Below are 23171 nucleotides of genomic sequence, written 5' to 3'. Positions count from 1 at the left end.
TGTTTGTGTTTTTTGGAACATCACATTTAAATGTAGCTTCCTTTAACAACATCTACACATTTTTGTGCAACAATACAATCCATGATATTGGGACACAACATGTGCAAGGCAAGAAAATGCAGCTTTAATCTGTCAAGCAGCCAGTCAGAGGGCTAACGTGCCTCCGCCTGCTCCACGCAGACACGCACCAGCTCTACTTGTTTAAAACTCCTTCTTGAGTCCTTGAGCGTTGATCTTGGTCCAGCTTTTGTTTTCTCATTACACATCGATTTAGTTCACCACCTAGCAGCGTAGGTCCAGTTATTCAAGCCCCGCCTCACACGGCTTCCTAACATCTCTCTCCAAGGGGAAGTATCCTGTAAAGATTTGCATAGGAAAGGTCATTGGCAATGCAGGAACGGGGGGGCCTGATGATCAAATACTTGTTCTTCCTCTTCCCTGTGAGATAAGATGCACGTGGCATACACCTGGGAGAAATCTGAAGTAATTTTTGATTTGTGACGAGCCCTGTGGAACTCCTCCGGTCGCTTACCCCTCTGGAAATATCCTCTTACTCCTCAGGAATCCTTGTTTGGTCTGATGTTATCAACGTCTGCAGTGAAAACTAAAACGTCTTTCAAGATGTTCTTATCTTTCTAGTCCCACAACAACATTTCCTTTTATGTTCTTTATTATTGGAAAATAAAGAATATAATAGAACTGGCTTTAGGAATGTTATCGTTGGTCCATTGATTGTTCCACTACTTCTGACTGTCTTATTTCTACAACTTTTTAAAAGATAGTCAGAAGTTGTACCGAGTGCCCAGAGGAGGAATTCTGGATTAGGGATTCCCCTGACTTCTTATTTAAGAACCCCAACATAAAGTCAAATAATTCATTTATATGGGGAATATTTCAATCTAATCTAATTCATGGATTGCTACAAAAGTTACTTGGTACAGATGTGCTGACATTTTTCAGATGATGCATGTTTTTGCCTTTGGTGATCCTAACTTTCCCTTTATGCACCACCAAGTGACACTTTCCCCCAGGAAAATGTAAATAACTTTGGTGATCACTTTAGCTTCAGGTTTTTCTTGTTAAGTGCTAATTAACAATGTAAGCATGCTTACAGTATAAGCAACAATTGCAAATGTGACCTTGGTAAATATACATGCAACTTCAGAATGTGACATTGTCATTGTAAGATTGTTAGCACTCTGACGTTAGCATTTAGCTCAAGTAAAGATTCTCATAGCTGCTAGCGTGACTACAGACTCTTAGCATTGTCAAAAATATTCATGGATTTATAATCTTCATTGGATAAAAATTCACTTGGTTTGTAGGCCTAAACTGTGACTGATGCGTTTCCTAAAGAGTGTTTTCAGCTGTGAAAGTAAGGAAGCTTGGGTCACCTCCAAAAGCTCTCAGCGGCTGTCTCTCTAAAAGCAGCTTACCAGCTCTGAGCAGCCGCTGAGCACTGGCTCCTTCCTGGTGAAAATGAGAACATTTGACAAGCCAAGGTCACCAGGGGGCTTTGCCTGTATAAGGCCTCAATCGCAGGGCCCAGCGAACACTGCAAAGTCATAAAGCACTTTGTCATCACTCGCTATATAAACTCTCAACAATCAAGTGGGACATCACATTCCCTCCCTCCCTCCCTTCCACTCTGTGTGGCCTGTGTCACTTGATTTTCTCCTGGCGCCGTTTCAAATCCAAATGGCGAATACTGGAAGGCTGTCATGTGGAAGACTGCTGGGCCTTTTCCGGGACCTCAAGGAAAGCTTTACCCACCTTATTGGCATGCAGAGCAAGGCGTTGGTGAGAGGAAAGAGCGGCCAGGTGTAAAAAAACAGCGAGGTGGGAACTGGCAGTATTTATGAATGGTCCAATAATGAGCCATCAGGAGCATGGTGGCCATGAGAAAACGAAGGAAGACAAGTGTTAGAAAAAATGATCGCCCTTGTCCTGCACTGGGAGAGCAGCCACGCCGATGAGAGGAGATTGGATTATCCAAGGGAAGGCCTGTCAGTGGCTGAGGGGCCGCGGCTGCAGGCTGCAGGGGCAACAGGTGCGGGCTCGCCAGCGTTTCTGCAAATTAGACTAATCACAGGGCCCGACTGGGGAACACCTGAAGCAGGCTGGCCAGGCGAACAGGAGGAGGGGAGGGGGGCCACTGTCTTCTTCATGGCTTTTTGCATTTACAATGGGGCTCATGTTCTGTTGAGTTCAAGTTGAGAAGCGAGGCTGCACTAGACATAGCGGTGCTTGGGTTAAATGCTAACGTTGGGACGTTTACATACATGTATTGATAATGCTAACATTAGCGTACGTTGTCAAGCACGTTCACATTAGGTCTTTAAAGTTGCTTACAGCTTAGGCTGATTGGAATGGCATTAGTTCCTCTAGTGATTCAGTCATCATGAATTGACCTGATAATGGCGCTAGATGTAAAGTCAAAGAATAAGATATCACTGAATAAATTAAGATCCATCCTAAGGGGGACATGAATGCTTGTAACAAATGTCATGGATGACTTTGAAACATACTCTTTCTCTGACTGCAGTGTTAGTCTTATATCCTGAACGTACATTATAAATGATCATAGGATGGACCAGACCTATAGCTTTCTTATGGTAGTCATTATTGAATCAACGGCTGCCTAGATGCCCAAACTTTCATCCAACAGAAGCTTTGTGAGAGAATGTATAGCTTAAGTAGGATGGTCCTGTGAAAATAGGGGAAAGGCTACACATTCAACAACCCCGTCCTCCAACATTGGCATGGATTGTCACAGCGAAATACAATCCACATGTTCATGCTCTCAGTGAGGAGGAGAGCGAGTGAAAACAAATAATCCTAAAATCCCTCTGTGGACACCCAATGTCTTATTTTGGAGGGTCTGCGGTACCCTCAGATTCTTCTGGTAACAGAAACCCACAGTGAATGATGGACATTTTCTATTCTTAGCCTCAGCAGAATCTCCCCAACCTTTGCTTCTTCCATACTGCAAATATCACATTGCTGATGTATTCCATATTAAATTACTGAGTTTTAACTGAGCGGGGCTGTGCAGTGTCTGTTATCAACAACCATAATATGGAAGATTAGCACACACATGATGCCCACCTGTTGCCCAGCTCTGTTTTATGAAGGTCACAGCTGTGATACTGAAACCGGGCTTTTTATATTCATGTGGGAGGGGGCTGCTGATATTCAAGTGTCATTCAACAGAAAAAAGGCTGATAGTAATGCTTTAATTCTAAATGTATTGTAACAGTTGTTGACAAGTAGACAAGTAGAACCACATGCTGCCTTTTTAAAGCCACAGTTGTCACATTTCTATTAAAATCCCCACGCTATTTCAACTGTATCCTCTTTCCCACCCAGAGAATGTCGACACATGGGAGCAGTGACAATATTTTTTTAGTTTTAAGATATTTTTTGGGCCAGAAAGCGCCTTTTATTGAAATATGCATTGTTGAAAGGGGGGAGGATGACATTGCCTGCAATTCTGCAAGCAGGATTCTAACCTGGAGACATTTTGGCAGCCTACAATCTTTTTACTATGGGTACGTACCAAAAATACTTATGAACCCCCAAGGAAGGTCTCAAAAGATCAGATGATGTATTGCAACATAATTATAAGGTGAGGAATTTGTATGGAACAAACACACCCAGCCTGTGTCAGAGTAGGACATTATTTATTAACTACTGTCCACCAGTCTTATGGTAATCATTCACCATCTGCACTTAGTTTCTAAAGCTAGTCTGAGTAGTGATTGAAAACATTGCTAGTGATCACTTTTAAGCCTTGAGATTTAACTTTTAATTATCTTTTAAGTTTGAGAATGGCCAGCACATGTTGTTTTTATTTGACCCTTGACTGCTCCCAGTTAGGAGTCAGAGATGCATTTATTAACTCAAACTTGTGTTGTTTCTTTATGTAAATGAGACTCCATTTGCCATGTTTTACAATATAAGCAAATTATTAAGTAAACCTACTGAAAGGTTTGTGTATGTTGCGCATTCTCACGTTCAGTAATTAACAAATTCCTTGTGCAAACAGACAAACCACTCTAAGCTGCTTAAGGAGAAAACCATAATTTTCTTGCACAGAAATTACAGTTACAAGGCTTTCCCAGTATTAACATTAGAAATGAGTCACACAGCGCCGGTGTCAGAGTCACGCGGTTTTACAGCTCTGTCAAACGCTGTCCGTTGTGTGTTCCAGCCATCATCGCCAGGCAGAAACACCATGTCGGGCCGTTCCAGCTTATTGTCAGCCAATATGCCAGGCTTTTTCCTGAAAGAAAATGATCCCATTCCCCTCGGACTCATGTCATATTAAGCAAATTTACAGCTTAGCACTTAAGAATTCTCTGTTGCCAAGAAATAAGCAGCGGCCTCACTTGCCAGTTAGCCGCGCTGCGCTGTGCAATTGGAGTGAAATGAGAATTACTCTGGCCTCTGAGAGAGCGCCGGGCCATTAGTTTTTTTTTGCTGCAGGCTCTGCCCTTTGGATAAGACTTATAAGTGATGAAACACTCCAACTCAACTCTGGAGACCTCTGGTCCAATTCTGAAGCAAACTACTTGAAGGGTAATGGCTGCATGGCTACGAGCCAGCCGGAATCAACCGTTTCTGCACTTGTTTCTGGTCGCTGTCTGCTACTAGTTGTTTGTTCTGCTGGCAATGTCGTGTTTAACTCTGGGGATGACTAATCTGTGGCAATGGGCAAACTAGAGGCAAGTAAAACAAATAGAACACAATGTTTGGTATTTCTTAGTAAACATTTATGTAACAGAGTGACAGGAGGCTCATTTTTCACAAGCTGTTTAAAGGGCCTCAACACTAATCTTTCCACTGGATTCTGTTTGTGTTTGTAAGATGACAACTGTGTGTTACCAAATAACATCTCCCTTGTAACATAACACCCCCCCCCCCCCCCTTTTAGAAAATGTGGGGGGGAGCTTTAGAGAGCTCTCTCCTGAAAGACTGAGCGGCTCTGATAACCTCAGCTCAGTGAGGTAAAGGCACACCTTTATCATTATAGTTATAAAAGAGAATAGAGAATAGATGAAAAACAGGTATAAAATACTATATGACAGTAAAAGTTGTTATTAATAAACAAGAATACAGTTTAAAAGGTGCTTTGTAAAATATCCATAAAGGAAAAAATAAAATCTGCTTACAGTTCTGTTTCATATGGATGTTGAGAGATGTATCCATAGAGCTCTCAAAGTGTACCAGATTGATGGATTTAACTTCAATATTATAAATAAATTAAAATCCAGGGGGAGCATGCCACCCCTCCCCCCCTAGAGGATGTTAGGTCCACCCCCCACTTAAATCATGTTCAAATAGATAGGATACTAAATATATCTGCACACATCTTGTGTCCATATCTTTCTGTTTTGGTGGTCATGCCACAACCGTGAACATGCATGCGCGAGTCATAGTGAGTGTCTGCATGTTGGGGGGGGGGCTAAAAGTCTTGCATAGGGCAGCAAATTGCTCAGCAAATTGCTGTGTGCTCATAAACACTACAGTTTTATTTAGAATCAAGCATTCATCAGTATTCAAAAATAGTGCCTGATTGTCAAATCTGATGAGGGGAATAATTATAATTTTAGGGGCAAAATTCATAATAAAAAGTACTAAAATGTACACATTACATTCATAAGTTGCATAGATTCATACTGTTCCCATTAGCCATTTCTACTGTTTTGCAATAATTCCTGCCTTCCTACTAACCCTGAACTCTAAATGAATGTTTTGAAGACAAAGAGTTAATCATGACGATCTGATCAGCAGTATCCGGACCACTTGTTTTCCTGTGAACTGGTCGAGAGTTGAATCCAGTATTACTGGTTTTTAAAGTTAATAACCACACTACTGTTGTTTGTTTTCACAAATGTTGAATGTTGAATGTTTCAGCAAAACTGTGAGAAAAATGCTTTGTTATCTTTATGTTTCCACAGAAGAAAAATGTGTTGAAAGACAAAGATTTCGAGATACGCCACCTTCCAAAGAACACACCGTTTATGGAAAAAAAGAAGTTACCCAGCCAGAAACAAAACACACAGGTGTTGCACAAGAGAAAAATTATCTGATCCAAAAACCTGCTGAGCACACACAGAAGTGGATCTGTACTGATCTTTAAAGGATAATTATATATTTGTATATTTAAAGGAGGATGAAGTCAACACTCGACTGACCGGTGGTTGCTATGTTGAAAAGCTTACAACAACCTAGTTTCTCAGTGTGGTTGGGTTTTAAATGTGGAACATTTAAAACGCATGGAAATCTCTCGTTTTCACAGATCTTTGTAGACCAGTTCTGGTGTTTGATGTTTGAAACTATCTCATGTTTCAGCTCAGACTTTCCTACAGATGGTTTTTACTGTGAGGAAATGGAAATTCTTGTAATTTGAGTCCCTGATACGTTGTTGTATCTTTTTTTGCGCTATTAATATACTTTAATGGCAACATTTGTAGGTGCTGTAATTTAATATAAATGGTAATAAATGCTTTTTTATTTATTTATTTTTGTAAATATATGTCACAATACACCTTGCCTGTAGCAGACTGATCACTGTTACACCACACTAAGATCCCCAGACACAGACCCCCAGTCTATCTGCGACCCAGTACCACAGGTGGAACAGCAGCATATCTAAACAGAGCCACATAAGGCAAAGCCACATGTTCCTATGGCCCTGCATCCAATAAGGTCTTGTTAATGGTAAATTGGATGAATGTGTGTCCAATTCTCCATTTCCTCAGAGGTGTCTCAGCTGCAGCAGCTGCTACCAATGGCAAAGCAGCTTTTTTCACACAGCCCCCTTTTCCGCCGTGTGACCGAGGGTCTTTCCAAAAATAAGCCCATACACATGCAAAAATAGATAAATGGACATCTATTGCAAAGGGCATCGGATTAAAGAGAGGTCTAACTCGGGCTGAGTGCTGAAAGAGATGAAGGGGAAACATCTCATCCAAAAACGTCAACTATAAATGGGCCAATGAAAGCTGTAAATGAGTGGGCCAGCCATATGCACAGGAAATGTAACATTGTGTGTACCTGTGGGGTTTATAAACACACACTGGACTGTTGTCTGATGACAAAGATAGGGGGACAGCATGTCACTCATTCGTTTGATGCAAAAAGCGTTTCTATTGTTGTGGTACTGAGATTATGTTATCTTACATTTGTTTTAAAGAGTGGTCATCAGTATAGTATGTAGTAAATTGGACATGAACAGTTATCTAAAACACAACTTTAGCATTTCTTTAATGCAATTACTTTAGCTGCATTGCTTATGGGTGGATGATAAAGGATGTTTGAGCACACTGTGAATTGATAGTAATAGCACAATAACTTGTAAATGTTGGTTCATTCAACTCAAACTATGGACTTTAGCAGTGTCGTTTTTGGTTTAACAGAAAAAAGCTTTGATAAAATCAGAGTTGCAACTCAAATTACAACTTTATTGTTTATGCAAAAGGTTATATGGTATCTTATCTGGTATCTGCCAACCATCGAGGACTTCTCCACCCAGCCTGTGAAAAGAAGGCTCACAAGATCATCAAGGCCTCCATTACCCAGCAGCCTCCATTACCCAGCAGCCTCCATTACCCAGAGAGCCTCCATCACCCAGCAGCCTCCAATCACCCAGCAGCCTCCATTACCCAGAAGCCTCCATCACCCAGAAGGGCCGCCATCACCCAGCAGCCTCCATCACCAGCAGCCTCCATCACCCAGAAGCCGCCATCACCCAGCAGCCTCCATCACCCAGCAGCCTCCATCACCAGAAGCCTCCATCACCCAGCAGCCTCCATTACCCGAGAAGCCCCATCACCAGAAGCCTCACATTACCCAGAAGCCTCCATTACCCAGCAACAAACTGTTCTGTCTGCTGCAGTCTGACAAATGCTACTTCAGATGTTTATATCACATATTCATATATATTTATTTATACATTAAACTGTATACAGTATGTTTGGGATTTACAGTATTTAATAGTATATTATGTTTTATTTTCTATTTTCTATGTATTTATTGTATTACTCCTGAAACCTTGCACCATGATGATTATCCTGTTAAGCCCTGAGCCTGTTTTTCAGGTCTCAGGCTCGAAAATGACATGCCCAGAACAAAGGACCATATCTTCTCTTCTAAAAGGGGAACATTAATAATCTTTGTTCTCAGAGCAAGGTTAGACCTGTGAGTTGGATGTGGAGGAGTCAGAATCAATATAGATGTTTTTATTTTAAAGTAAATTCAGATTGAACACAGTAAAACATTTTATTTTGTAGTGTCCGTCCAAAAAAGAAAATTACTCAGTGAAAACCACCCTTGAATGATGGGATGGTAGACTAAAAGCTTTAGGAATCCAAACTATAACATATAATAAGTACCCTGTTTCAAGATTGATGCAAAACAAGTGAAATATGACCTTTTTAGAGAGATTTAGCAAAAGAAACCCACTTCTAGGGTCATTTTGGTGGATTTTCCATATCTCTGGCCCCCCTTGGTCGATTTTGATGATTGACATCTCTTTTTAACCGCTAGAGCCAATGGAATCGAGGGAGGTTCCACATACACACACGTTACCAAATAAGGAGTGAGAGTGACGCGTAGCCAAAACCGGAAGCTGCGATAACTCTGGTGGCTACCATTAGCAGCTAATATTTATTCTCCGATTTTTACATAAAATGGAATTATGGATTATCAATACTTTTTTTAAAGTGACAGACACATTGGATTAACCTATGGATTAACCTTCAGCCGCGTTTTTATCGTTTTAATGCCATTGAACCCAACTTTTGATCAGAATAACAACTAAAGGTGAGCATATCTCCGTGTTTTGCTACCTAAAGCTACGTCGTGTGTTGTCTGTATTTTCTTCCCCTGTTGCCAAGTTCTGATCGCTCAGTGCAAACAACATCCTCACTCCCAGGTCGGCCTATGTTGACGTTATGTCAAGTCCCCTGTGTCGGCTTTTTCCAACGCAAGGGGGGGGGGCCCTTAGCGTACATTTTCAACTTTCCGGGATGTCCATAGTCCTCTATATAGCTCCCTAAACGTATGTTGTAGACGACTTGAGATCGCGAGCGAATGCTTCCCGCAGATCCATTCTCACAGCGTTTATCAACCTTTTTCTTACTCAATATCAAGCCACACTTATTGTTTTTACTTCTTCATTTTAATTGAATAATGTAGGACTTTTGTTGCCGTCAGTTATGGGGAGAGTAGGGGCTCAGAATACTGAAATCTGTATCTGTATCTGCATTAATGGACGTGCCATTGTGCGATTAAGTGAATGCGCAATAATTTACAAACTCTTCAACTACAACCCTAATTATATTTTAAAACATTTTAGAAGGCCTCACGAAATACTTTAACGTAAATTAAAATGTAAACATTATTCACCCACGGATCTATGGGTTGGGGTATTGTTGCGCACGGACATTTCAGTTAACCGGACTTCCTGTTGATGTGAAATACGAAATAAATTTTTAAAATAAAATAATACTTTATTATTGCTGTGCTTGCTTTTCTCTTAGGAGCTCATCACATAACGGCATTGTAATACACGGTTCGGCTGCATTAAATATTACATATCTGCCGTAGTTCGCTATTTATAGAGCTCTGCTGAGAAGACTTCTAGACAAACAGGAAGAACTGCTGCCGAAATTGAATATGTGACGTGGATCATAAATGTATCAGCAATCAAACAACATCTTACATTTCTCTTCACACAATATGTCTCCTTGCAGTATCAATTAGACCCTCCAGAAAAACGCGGGCTAAAATCCTTGATTATGCGGGCTAAAATCCTTGATTATGCGAGCTAAAATCCTTGATTATGCGGGCTAAAATCTTTGATTATGCGATCAAACATGCGGGGTTTTATGTGATTTTATGCGGTGAAATTGCGGGGAGTTGCGAAATATGCGGAAAGTTGCGAAATATGCGGAAAAAATAAATATTGGGCTGTCTTATTTATTTATTCTCTCTCACACACAACCTGCCACTAACGTAAACCCCTTTACTATTCAATTAAACACATTCAATGTTTATTTATTGTAAAAGGCAATTGGGGCTATTTAATCACACTCTCTCTCTCACACACACTTCTCCGCCTCATTCTGTTTCATTTACTCGTTCGTTATCTGACCAGCTTCAGTCTTGTAGCTACTCACTTCGTTTCGTGTAGCCCTCGAAAGGGTTTTGGAGGTCGATGTCTCGGTGAACGTGAGTTGTTTTGGCTTTCTTGTCCGCAGCAGCAGAAAGCGAATGTTTCAATGAATCAAAGTGGGTCGTCACCGTCGATGTTCTCTTATGCTCCAACACAGTTGCACGGGTGCAGAATAGTTTTCCCCCCAGACATCGGGGTACTGCTTGCCCGGTCTTTAGCAGAAATGTTCGTCGGTAAATGAAGATGGATTAGATTTTTTCATCTTGGTGAAAGAGAAACTCTCGTCTGAGCTCCACACGTTCACTCTACGGTGTTGTTTACCTTCTGTGATGCGCGAGCTGATGACGTCGCGCATCGCTTCACGTCAAGACGAGTTCAACTTCTTTTTTTCAACTTTGTGTGGAAAAATGCGGGGATTATGCGGCCTTTTGATAAATATGCGGCTTTTTAAAAATATGCGCCTATTTTGCTGATTATGCGGTAATTTCTGCGATCGCAGAATCGCGTTTTCTGGAGGGTCTAGACTATGGACATCCCGGAAAGTGAAAATGTACGCTAAGGGGCCCCCCCCTTGCGTTGGAAAAAGCCGACACAGGGGACTTGACATAACGTCAACATAGGCCGACCTGGGAGTGAGGATGTGTTGCTCAGTGATGATACTATATAATCTGTGGAATCTCAGTTTTAATCGGATATCTTGTATGTGCATTTACAATAAGTAATAAGGGTATCTTTACCTTGAGTTCTGTGCCAAGTGCGTTAGCATTTTTTTGCTCAGGGGTCATTTAGACGCTTCTTATGAAACTTGTGTTTTGTTTTGGTAAAAATGGTTCATATCGTCAGTTAGCTGAGTTTCTTCCCATTAATCTGGTGCTACACATTAATAGGTTTTTAAATATTAAGAAGGCCTGAGACACAGTTTCGTGAAAAAAACCCTGCAGCCCCCTCCACAGGGGGATCTCGGGCTAAACAGGTTATTGCACTATTTTATGTCTAATTGATTTGTACGTTAAGTAAATTGTATGTTGTGTTGTTGAAGTAGCCTGGGACTTTTGATTGCCAGAACTAGGATGGAGCGAGTGTTCATACCACAATAAGGCCAATTGATTCCTTGCAATTGAAAAACTGTCTCTGCTCTCTAATAGCTCAGTACATTGTGATTTCTGTTATTTATATTGATTTTAATTTGTGACATATTATGCCATACTATAAATCTTTTGTCTATTTTGACAAAGAGTAACTTGACTTTTTTATGACTTTTAAACACACTATGATATAACTTTATTTAAAGGTATGGCATTATACTATGACATCCAATAATATTAATTGAATATGCTTTTAAAACATACTTTACTATGACTTTTTATTAATTTTAACATACTAGAATATGTCATTTTATTCTGATGTTTTCGTCATACTATACTCGTATTTTCTAAATATGTCGTTTTTTTTCCTTTCTTTTTTATGATATCTTCGAGAAATTGTTGTCCCTTTTTTTATTTTTCAACATACTAAACTATGTCGGTTTTTATGATATTTTGAAGGGGGCAATTGCCCCCCCTCCCACTTGACACCCCTGCTCTGATGCCTGATGATGTTATTTTTCAATAAATGAATATCTGTTAATCTAGTTCGACTCCATCCAAATATGAGTGAAATAGTTTCTGTTGAAAAAAATGAAACAATTTAACTTTCAAAATAAAAATAAAGCCAAAATCACGAGAGTCTAAGCATGACCCAGAATGAGGGACATGGCAGATTAACAACCAGTGAACAGTCTGTCTGTTTAAATGGTGTGTGCCTGGAGGCAGCTCTGCAGAGAGATGGAGACTAAACTGACATCACATCTCACTCAAGTGTCTCTGTCTGAGGCCCGAACACACAGTACACACAGTACACACAGTACACACAGTACACACAGACTCAGATGCCTCCCTTTAGTGATCTTGAGCCATTTGTAGTTTCTGCTGATATGACACCTTTACGCTCAAATATGCTCATGAGATAGTGATTACACACAATATCACCTTATCCTTCCTTTCTCACATTGAGGTTAAGAAAAATGTTCATGATTATGTATTTTTCTCTTTATATATTTGTAGGTAAATATTCACTATTTATATATTATAATAGTACAGTCTTAATGTCTTCAAAACCAGTACCACGTGTTGATATGTTTGATAGTTATATGGTAGTTGGTTTTCGTCATTAGAAGTGCATTGTTTTTCTTAATGTGTGCATTTCTTTAATAATACATGTCAATGTCTCACAATCAGCTGATCTTTTATAATCTGTTTTTTTTACTTTCATGTACACCTAACATGTTCCTCCATATTATATTACGTTTGTCATTATTTCTGTGCGTTCTTTTAATGTTGTTGCAGCAGTGACGGACTCTCCCCACAGGTATTATAATAGTTTCATAGCACTCTCTGGCTTCTTGGCTGGCACATTGTTCTCTCTGAGCTTCTCCAGCTCTCCCTCTCTGGCTGTATTACGCAGGACTCGGTGAGTCCACAGCGGACAAATCTTCATAAATCCTTCCACAGTGGCCACTCCACTGACTCCACTGTACAATATCTGTCTTCATCTCAGAGTGCCCGGGCCCAGCCACCTGCTTTTCCTCTGCCCCCCCCCCCCTCCACGCTTTGTGAACTTAATAAAAGCTGCCATTAAGCAGCGCTTCATCTGTTTGGGCCCTAATCTGCCTTATAGGCGTCATGTGACCACATATGCAGTGCACACCTGTCGTGTATGTTCCCAGCCCCGACTGTCGCCTCTCTCTCTCACTCAACCTGTTCCTGGCACATCAACCCACTGCGTGTCAGCGATGGTCGGCACACAGCACAAATTGTTGGCACACGTAATATACACGATCTGGTGTTGTGTTTTGTGAAAAGGTATGCATCAGTTGAAAGATTTGTCATACTCTTCTTTGACATTCAACAAGACATGAACAGTGAAAACAGGCCTACAGTCGTTCAGTATGTTTTTATTTCACTGAATAAAAATCTCAATCTTTGCATAAGACATGCAGAAACAGAAGAAAAACATAAATATAGCACAATGAAGATGAACAGCACTGTTATCCAAGTGTAAATAAGCAATACGACAAGAATGAATAGTAGTGCTGAGGGCAACAAATTCAAGTAGACTTTTAAAAAAATTGCTTCATTGTCTGCTTTTCATATAAAATGTCTCATGAGTCTAGCCAAATTGAATGCTAACGGGAGATGGCTTTTAGTCCAAAAGTGCAATATATTTTACAAAGTCTAAAATGTTGCTGTTTACCCAGTACGCTGCAGTAAGCAGGAGGCTTTCATATTACATTTTTCGCAGCAGTGGAAATACATCTCAGTTTATTTTCCCCCCACTTTTTTATACCATCCTTTTTGCTCCGTTAATTAAAACAGTAACATGATCTGTCGTTTCGGCAGCAGCCTATGCAGGATTTGGAGGTCGTTTCCGTCTGGTTTTTGTGTAATATAATTTTCATGTTTATTCTTTTTTTTCTTCTAGTAGATTATATACAGGATGCCAGCTGGCTGACAGATGGTGATGCCTTTACCCACATTTTTTTCTCTTTTTTTTATTAAAAAAAACATCACAAGGAAGTGAAGGAGGAAGGACAGGAACAGCTGTAGACGAAGGGACAGAGAGCCGGCACACTGGCCGCTGGGTGACATGAGGAGTGGGAGGAGAACCCAGCACGTGGCTCAAAGCAAAGAAAAAAAAGAACTAAAATAAATGTGCCCTGTTAACGGTGAACAAGACACAGAGAGCCATCTTGTTAGCAGTAGCAGGACTCTAACTCTCCCTAATGGTCCGAGGCTCTGATCTTGTTCCCGCACCAGAATGTCAAGCGTGAACAATGGGCGACCACAACAACAAATATTGTTGATTCCTCTACCTGCATGGATGCAGATGTTTGTTTTCATTTGTTTTTCCTCAAATTCTGTGGCAGAAAGTGTCCCAGTTGGATTGAAAGTTGAACAAAGCGGGGAAAGGCGCACAAGGTCATGAAACATGAGGCTCTGAGCAGCTGGGACGGAGCCACAGGTCTGTGTTCTTACAGCCGCGGCCTATCTGTCTCTCTCAGGGGGGGGAGACACACACACACACACACACACACACACACACACACACACACACACACACACACACACACACACACACACACACACACACACACACACACACACACACACACACACACACACACACACACACACACACACACACACACACACACACACACACACACACACACACACACACACACACACACACACACACACACACACACTTCAGGAGTGTCACTGACAGATAGAGAAACAGAGATCGCTGCTGTGACCTTTGCCCTGCTGTCGTCCACACACACAATGTCCTCAGGCTGAAGCACTATCAATCACTACACATGTATTGTTATATAATTATAGTTTCTTTATTTTCACTTTTTATAAATCCTGCTATTTCTCACACACACACACACACACACACACACACACACACACACACACACACACACACACACACACACACACACACACACACACACACAGACACACACACACACACACACACACACACACACACACACACACACACACACACACACACACACACACACACACACACACACACACACACACACACACACACACACACACACACACACACACACACACACACGTCTCCCAGCCCCTACAGTTATCTGATGAGAAACTAAAACAAACGTGGCGACGCCTCCGCTCCGCTCTGGATCCCCGGAGACAATCAGTCTGAGAACGAGGCCCACAGCAAAGTCAATATAAACCAAGGATTTCAATTCATGAGGAAGAACAAAAGCGCACACATGGAAAAATGACAGTGACTAAAAAGTGTTTGATAAATAAAACAGAAACATCGATAAATCAATTCAAATCAGTGTATTTTAGTTTGAGCTTCTGACATAGTTTGGAAAAAGAAAACAATAAATACTGCAAACATAACGAAATCTGCCAATGCTACAGTATGCACAGCTTTCCCCCCAAAAGTCTGGGGTAATTAAAAAAGGTCACGCACACAAGCAAACTATGATGAGGCTATTTGAATTTCTTTACTTTTTATTATTCATTTCTCCTCTTAACGGTTTTCTTTTGAAAGGAAGCTGTTCATCAAAGAGCATTTTGTTCATATATAGTTATTTTTTACAGAGGAAAATACTGTACAACCTTTTTTTTTCTTCTCAAAACAATATCTGGAGGAACATCATCATCTACACACATATTTATTCCCTATATTATGATGGTTTCTTTCCAATGCCAAGCTCAGGAGATCATTCTGAATCAGTGTGTCCACTTCTTGGTCGAACATATTCGCTCAATATAAACCAGAGGATGGCTTTGACATATTTATAATTTAGTTCTACAGTAAGTGAGCATCGCCATGAACTTCTTAAGAGTTCATTTCAAATCGCAGTCCGTATTAGTGTTTCTCGTCAGGGCACCTTCTTTCTGATGCACCCATTTCCTTTTTTTTCTTTAAAACTGTCGGATCACAGAAGCAAAAAAAGAAAAAGCCAGTCTTTAAATAAATCACAGAACAACAGTTCTTTGTCACACTAACATCTATTTGTGCATTAAAGCAAAAGTGAACTAAAACAACATCTTTAAAGCAAAATTCCCTGTTAAAAGATATATATCATTTTTTTTCAGACGGTAAAAATGAACCTAAAAAGTGCATTAACACCCTAAAATTTCTCATTGGAAGGTCACATAAATATTAAATAAAAACCGTGACAACAGGAACAGGAGCTCAACCACAGCCGAAGTGAATGGAAACAATGCCGCTGAGACATTTTCGGTCTGTCAAATTTCAACATAAAACACACTCCCCTCGCTCTGCATCTGAGTGACTCATCTTTTCCTGTGGTCAGTCCGACCCCCCCCCCCCCCCGGCCCCCCCCCCACATCCTGGCTCTCCTGCCGTTAATCACGACCTCGCCTGCTCACAGATCGATATGCTTCTGACTAACAACACAACAAAACGAAATTGTAATGCAAAGATGCAAATGGTAACAAAAATATTTTTAAATATGCTTATGAGTCATCATCGTAATCATCGTGGTCAGCTAATATAAAAGTGCACTATCCACACACACTTGATTCCTCCGCAGGGGGGTACAATTACAAAGGGCTGAGCTTGGTTTGGGTGCTAGTGGAACGCTGCTAGCAGAATGTCAGAGAACTGTTGAGACCGGCCCACTGACCAAATATTTACTGGTCAATTCCACATGTCATCGAGAACACGGACAACATCTGAGAGAGACGGGCACGAGCGAAGAGCGACTCCCTGTTCTCTCAGTGTCTCAGAATAATTAATAATAATATTAATACAGAAAGAAAGATCAAATGTTTGAACGCATCCTGCTTCCCCTTAGTGATTCACGTCCCTTTGTATGTCTCCTCGGCCCTGCAGTCGCCTGTGCCAGCAATTTCCTTTTGTATATCATCGTTCACACACGCACACACGCACACACACACACACACACACACACACACACACACACACACACACACACACACACACACACACACACACACACACACACACACACACACACACACACACACACACACACACACACACACACACACACACACACACACACACACACACACACACACACACACACACACACACACATATATATAGTTATATAGAGAGATTTGTTTTTGTTTTTCTAACAGTTTTTCTTTTAACCACACACAAAAAAGTGAACAAATTAAAATAAATTAAAGTCAAACATGCACGCACACAAAAAGACTGATGTGTAGTAAAATGCTTTACATTGCTGCCCCGCGTGTAAACCAGGGCCTAATTCTGTGTGTCTCCGTTCATATTTTTTTAATGCATAATTGAATTAATAATGTTGGTCATCTTGTAAACATCATAATAAATCATTGTGGGCCGTCATTCTTCTCCACGCTGTTGTTGTTTTTTGTTGTCATCTGAAGTCTCTAAATATGATAAATGAGGCCACTTTCATTTAGTTTGTTCATAGCACACAGTCACTGCTAGTCTCTTCTCTCACGGGTCGACATCTTGCTTTCCCACTAGGGAAGCATCAGTGTGGTTAACGGAAGCATCGGAACTCTGGCCATTGTCCTTTTCACCCTCAGCCTCTGCCATGGAGTCATCATTAGAGTCAGTGTTAAGCTCGGCCTCCTCCTCATCCTCCTCCTCCTCCTCCTCATCCTCCTCCTCCTCCCCCGGACGCGCCTCGTCCTCTGGCGACAGGTCGTCCTCGGCCTCTCCAGATGTTCCTGTGATGTCGTCCTGAGGCGCCGCCGCCACCTGGTTGGACCGCGCTGCGTTGTGGTGCATTCTGGTGCTGAGGTCCAGGGAGTCGCTGAGGCCCAGCCCGGCCGCGTTCTTCAGGAAGAAGAGGCAGCTGCTGGGGTCCGTGCTCAGGTTGAGGGAGCCGTCCAGGCTGAGGGAGGATGGCGCGTACATGTGGCTGTACTCGGACCCCAGGCCGCCTGTGGGGTACAGCATGGAGGGCGCGCTGCTGTTGATGCTGCGGGACAGGGCTTGGAAGTCGCTCGGTGAGGAGGTGGAGAGATTCATGGAGGTGGGAGGGGCCGACAGACTTCCTCCCAGGTGGTGCAGCACTTCCTGTTTGGGGGACACAGAGGGCAGGTCTCCGCGCTCCTGCTTCTCGTGCTTCCTCTTGTGGGAGTCCATCTGGGACATGCCCACCACCGTGTGCTTACACTCAGGGAAGGTGCAGTGGAAGTGCGAGCACTTGAGCTTATATTTGCAGTCGGGAACCTCGCAGTCCACGCTGGAGCTGAACTGGCAGAAGCCCGCGGCGGTGATCACATCCTGCTTGCCGTGGTGCTTGCGGTGAGCCGTCACCTTGGTGCTGTCGGTGCAGCGGAAGCCGCAGCGCAGGCAGTGGAAGTGGGTGCTGTTGCCGGAAAACTGGCAGTCAGGGAAGTTGCAGCTGAGCGCGGACTTGAAGCGCTTGAAGTCGTCCAGCACCAGGTTGTCCACGCGGTCGTGGTGCTGCGCGTGCTTGTACATGTGGGTGCGTCCGCAGAACTTGTAGCCACAGTTCTCGCGGGTGCAGTGGTAGTGCGTCACCTTCAGGGAGAACTGGCAGCCCGGGTCCTTGCAGTTCTCGTAGAGGTCGTAGCGCCTGAAGCCCTCCAGCATCATCCCCTCATCCAGCATCTTACGGGAGGAGGCGGTCTTGCGGCGCTTGCCGTATGGAGACATGTCCTCGATGATCCAGAAGCGCTTCTTTGCACCGGCGGCCGTAGGAATGGAGATGGTGTTGCCTGGAAGAAGGAAGAGAACAGGTTGAACACAAATCACTTGGTTTACCAGTTACAAACAAATGACATCCCGAGATGGTTCTGGTTGAAATGTGTGGCTTCACTCAGAGTGGGTCACAGCTGAGTAAGCACAGAGAGCCACAGAGTTTTTTATTCCTAATTCCCAGGATGATTAAAGGAGGCGGGAAATAATAGATTGACTTTGGAACATGACACTTTTACAGGTTGTCTCCAGCCTCCAAAGAGAGGCGGAGCTGTGGGTCTTAACCGTCCCTCTTATCTCCATGTTGTTTTATTCGGGGCACCCACCTTATGCTACACCCTGGGCTCTCTGCTAATGACCTGATCCCTGTTCTGCGAGACAGGAAGCAGTGGGCCTCGATAAAACTTGAGGCGTGATTAAAGTAAGAGGCTGCTGATGAAGTCTTGTTAAAGGAGGCTAAACAAGGCTTCTTACTACAGGTGCCAAATGTACTACTCTCTAAATCTAGTAATACTAAAAGTTAAAACACACGCCAGGTGTAGGTGAGATAATTAAACACATTTCTTCTGTTGTACACACTCAGTAAGCATGCACATTTCTATATGTTTTATTTGTTGCATGCTGGGAACTCCCCTTTCCCCCCCGTCTTTTCCCAACAGTACTGCAGAGAATCACACAGTTAAATACGGCACAGGACTCAATTAAGAGTGACAGCTGCAGTGTTGGTTTGAGCCGGGGATAAGTACCTGCAGCATCTTGCACTATAGGGACGTCATTTTTAACCGGAGACGGAGTGGCAATGATGGGGCTGAAAGCTGGTGTGTTGGTTGGCATGACAACACTCCGAGTGGCTCCCAGAGAGGCGCTGAGCAGAGAGTATGACAGACAGGATGGAGAGAGGAGGTATGGGAGTGAGGAGAGAGGAGGTCGGAGGAGAGCGGGGGAGAGGGACGGGGCCTGGGACTGGAAGCCAGGCGGAGGGGCAGAGGAGTGAGGCGGAAGAGGATAAGGGGGGGAGGAAGGTGGTGCGTAGTGGGTAGCTCTAGTGTCAGCAGGGGTGGTTGGAGCAGAAGTGGTGGAGGGCCAGCCTTGTCCTGGAGAGACAGGACCACCAGAGAGGGTGAAGGACAGACAGGAAGGGAATAAACACACAGAACAAGGGATCACACACACACACACACACACACACACACACACACACACACACACACACACACACACACACACACACACACACACACACACACACACACACACACACACACACACACACACACACACACACACACACACACACACACACACACACACACACACACACACACACACACACACACACACACACACACACACACACACACACACACACACACACACACACACACACACACACGCAAAAAGGCAAAGATAAGAGAATGATACAAAATGAGGCCCATTCAAGACAAGTAACCCCCAAACACCAGCCAAAAGAACAATGATACAAACAGTGGATAATATTGGCAACACATGGAGAAATGTGAAAATTACAGGCAGGCTCAGATTTAGAAAAACAAAGCAGAGAAGAATCAATTTATCCAGTAAGTTTTAAGCTGAAAGGAGGCCATTTCTCCTTTGCTTCCCTTTCCCCGCACAATTATAAGTACTAAAAGTGTTAAAGTAGACATAAAGCCACAGGGATGATCTCTGGCCAAAGGAAAATGCAATAAGCTACGTCCAGTGCAATAACTCAAACCATTGATGGACAAAACGGATGTTTTATGAGGATGACCAGGCAAACTGCAAAAGACCTTGTCCACGACTCAGAACATCAGAAAACGGCATTGTCATCAACCTCCTTTAATATGACGGATGTGCCGTTATGGTATTGATTGTAAAGTGAAACTACTGAATCACTTAATAGAGCGAAGAATGAAATGTGGCTGTTTTTAGGGTAAAGTAGATGGAGTTGGACTGAGTGAAGCATGAGGCTGAATGGAAGAGTTGTATTCTCTTAAACTGAACTTTATTCAAGCTCTACTGGAATTCTTTTGACATATTCTCACCTGCTGGAGAGCTGTCGTTGCCTGCAGGTGTGCTGGTACCGCTCCGGTCCTGGTTGGAGGACTCTGAGGAGAGGCCGAGTGGGCTGCCCCCCCCCCCCATGTAGTCCATGTAATCATCAGTCTCATCCATGAGGCCGGAGGAGAAGCTGGAGTTCATACCAGGATGAGTTCCCATCATGCCGGATCCATCTGCCCTCTGACTGAGTGGCATCACCTGAAAAACAAACAAGCTTTATTGTAAAAGAACAAACATGTACTGTACACCTATAACGTGTCATTAATGCAGGTGTTGGCTCTTGGCAAACAACCAAGCATTTCTCAAGAAGTGGAAACTCGTCGGAAAGAATGAACACACATTTCTGTCATTATATGAAGACTTCAAAACATAAAAAAGAACAAACCAAACTAGAACATCCACATGTTTGTATCCACCTACAGTACTGCAGAGAGAAGTTGGATATGTACACTCCACAGTTTAATGACATCAGAACGAAGTCTTGAGTGATTTATCACTGAACGGGACAGGATGTGAGCTCCTTCTTTGACACCAAATTAACTTGTTACTCTTTACCAGAATATGACTCATAAAGCAGGGAGCACAGTAAGGTTGTTACACAACACAACACCAACTCAAATACGTCATGGTTCATTCGGATACCAATCAAAATAAGAAAATGTTTAAGAGGTGAAATAAAAAATGTTAAATGTCTCAAACCAATATAAAAGTAGCTTATTTCCATTTCTATTTTACAACCAGCTTTGCAGTAGTTGTTGGAAGAACATCTCATCTTCTTACAGTAGAAACCACAATAACTGTTTGTGTTTTTTGGAACATCACATTTAAATGTAGCTTCCTTTAACAACATCTACACATTTTTGTGCAACAATACAATCCATGATATTGGGACACAACATGTGCAAGGCAAGAAAATGCAGCTTTAATCTGTCAGTATAAGGGTGTGTGCAGTACTTGTCTTTGTTGACATGTGGTACAATAAACTGCTCAACAACTGTTTAAATTCATTGAGGCGTTCAACCCGTATATTTAGATAATGACCCGTTACCGTTGGCATGTGTCATATGTGACAGTTTGTACGTTTGTACCTGTGAAGGGGTTCTGTCGAAGTTCTTCCCCAGCATCCGCCTCATGTGTTTGCGTGCGTGTGAGGTCATCTGGTGCTTGAGCAGGAAGGAGAACTGGCAGCCATCGCGGATGCAGTGGAAGTGGCTGTTAACTTGGTTATACTTACAACCTGCAAAGAGAAACCAGTAACAGTTTTAAAACTCTCCTCTCGCAGATTAATTCATCTTCTGCTCATTGTGACACGGCTGAGAACAGCTACTGCGCTGAAACGCAATATTATCAGGGTGGCGGTGTTATGATTAGATCAAACACAAAGTGAAATATTTTTAGTTTTTTTTAATTTCATGATATAGCTCCGACAAAAGAGGGATTGCTTTCAAAGTGTTTGGGAGTGTACATGTAGGAGGAATATTAGATCACTCCGGTGTCACACTGAGCAAGTCAAGGCTTCTGTGGACTAAACCTGTGGAGCTCTTTTATTACACTGACATGCTTTATTCAATTAGGAATTTACATAAATAAATTCTCATTTTCTGTGGGCCAATAATGCACACACCCCTGCAAACCAAAGTAAATATACAATTATTACCATATTACATTCATTTTTCAAAGTATCTCCATTGTCACTTTTCCTTTTGTTCTCCATTGTGTCTGCTGTCTGCTTCATATTCTTCTGTTCTTTTCTAGTGTTTTAACCGCTCTGGCTCTAATTGCTTTATGATTTCAAATTAAATGAATGCTCCGTTTTCTGCCTATTAATCAAATACCATTATATAAAAGCAGGCAGAAATAATTGAAAGAGTAACATGCTGGGCAGGTGCTAGCATGTCAGTAACCATGGCACCCAGTTTAGGAGGACAACACGTCTGTGTCATCAAATAGCTTTTGCACACACAATGTTTTAAACACGCAAAGTTGAGCAAATAACAGTAACCCCGTGACGCGGAGGGCCTTTTGTGAGACAGAAACCAGGTAACATCATCAGCTGTGTTCAGTTTAATGTCGCTGCCATGGATACTGGCAGCCCATCAATTCTTTATGACTGGAGTGCTAGCGATGGTAATCCTTTCTGTTTTTTCCCCCCAGCCCAAACAATACAGTTGGCAGATCAGGCTGGGGACAAAAAACAGCTGTTTAGGGCCTGTTTTTGTTTGCTTTGTTTCTGCGTTCTGAAAAGCTTGTGTAACTGCCTGAAAAAAACAGATCACTTTTAATTCATTTCATTGTGATGGCAGCGGTGGCTGTGAGGCGCAGCTTCAGAACACAAACAGGCTAAACCAGACAAGCCGGATAATTAACAAACACAAACCTAATTGCTCATTTCTGACAGGGGCAAAAGGAAGAAGAAAACAACCTGGATGTGATTGCCCCCTTTGACGTTATTGCTCATATAGTACAGGCGAGATTACCTTTGGGACTTGAGGTGCCATTGTGAATATGCAAAACAGAGCAACAAAACCTATGCGGCGGACTTGCTTCATGCCTCTTAAACAACTCACAGCACGGCACTGTTTGCCAACACCAGTCCCTCTCCTTTTGTAAACAGAGAACATCT

The 23171-nt window shown here is 42.4% G+C and overlaps 1 protein-coding gene across 8 annotated transcripts in view; it reads right to left on the bottom strand.

Annotated features, from left to right (window-relative positions):
- Positions 1-16778: 16778 nt before the first annotated feature.
- The window catches only part of casz1 (castor zinc finger 1), a 74224-nt gene continuing 67831 nt past the window's right edge, over positions 16779-23171 (bottom strand). For all 8 annotated transcript variants that reach the window (XM_034087667.2, XM_034087664.2, XM_034087666.2 and 5 more), the window contains 4 exons: positions 21637-21785; positions 20533-20746; positions 19237-19584; positions 16779-18510 (listed from right to left, as the gene is read on the bottom strand). In XM_034087667.2, coding sequence (XP_033943558.1) covers positions 17255-18510; positions 19237-19584; positions 20533-20746; positions 21637-21785 — 1967 coding nt within the window. In that variant the 3' untranslated portion in view covers positions 16779-17254. The remainder of the gene's footprint in view (positions 18511-19236; positions 19585-20532; positions 20747-21636; positions 21786-23171) is intronic.

Source organism: Pseudochaenichthys georgianus, chromosome 7 (genome assembly GCF_902827115.2).
Source record: "Pseudochaenichthys georgianus chromosome 7, fPseGeo1.2, whole genome shotgun sequence".
Classification (NCBI taxonomy): Eukaryota; Metazoa; Chordata; class Actinopteri; order Perciformes; family Channichthyidae; genus Pseudochaenichthys; species Pseudochaenichthys georgianus.
The sequence above is the reverse complement of the archived record's forward strand: the minus strand, read 5'-3'. Positions and strand labels throughout refer to the sequence as shown.